The sequence below is a fragment of the Apis dorsata genome, unplaced genomic scaffold (genome assembly GCF_000469605.1).
Source record: "Apis dorsata unplaced genomic scaffold, Apis dorsata 1.3 scaffold_49065, whole genome shotgun sequence".
NCBI classification, from domain to species: domain Eukaryota; kingdom Metazoa; phylum Arthropoda; class Insecta; order Hymenoptera; family Apidae; genus Apis; species Apis dorsata.
In genome coordinates, this window is record NW_006265026.1 from 1 (window position 1) to 221 (window position 221).

Consider the following 221-nt stretch of genomic DNA (forward strand, 5'->3'; position numbering starts at 1 on the left):
TGAAAGTTGTTTCTTCAGTAGTCGTAGTGGTCGGCGGAGTTGGACTTTCCGTTGTAGTTTCTGTCATAGGTGTTGTGGTAGTAGTTGTTGGTATTATTGTTGTTTCTGGCGACGTTGTCGTAGTTAAGGTTGTTTCTTCAGTTGTAGTAGGAGTAATTTCAGTCGTAGTGGTCGGCGGAGTTGGACTTTCCGTTGTAGTTTCTGGCATAGGTGTTGTGGTA

General features: G+C 43.9%; 1 protein-coding gene across 1 annotated transcript; it reads right to left on the minus strand.

Moving 5' to 3' along the window:
* Positions 1-4: 4 nt before the first annotated feature.
* Positions 5-215, minus strand: LOC116186702 (integumentary mucin C.1-like; the record flags this gene model as incomplete). The annotated part of the gene is made up of 1 exon (XM_031514875.1): positions 5-215. A coding segment is annotated over exon 1 (204 nt), but the record flags the coding sequence as incomplete, so codon positions are not given.
* Positions 216-221: the final 6 nt, after the last annotated feature.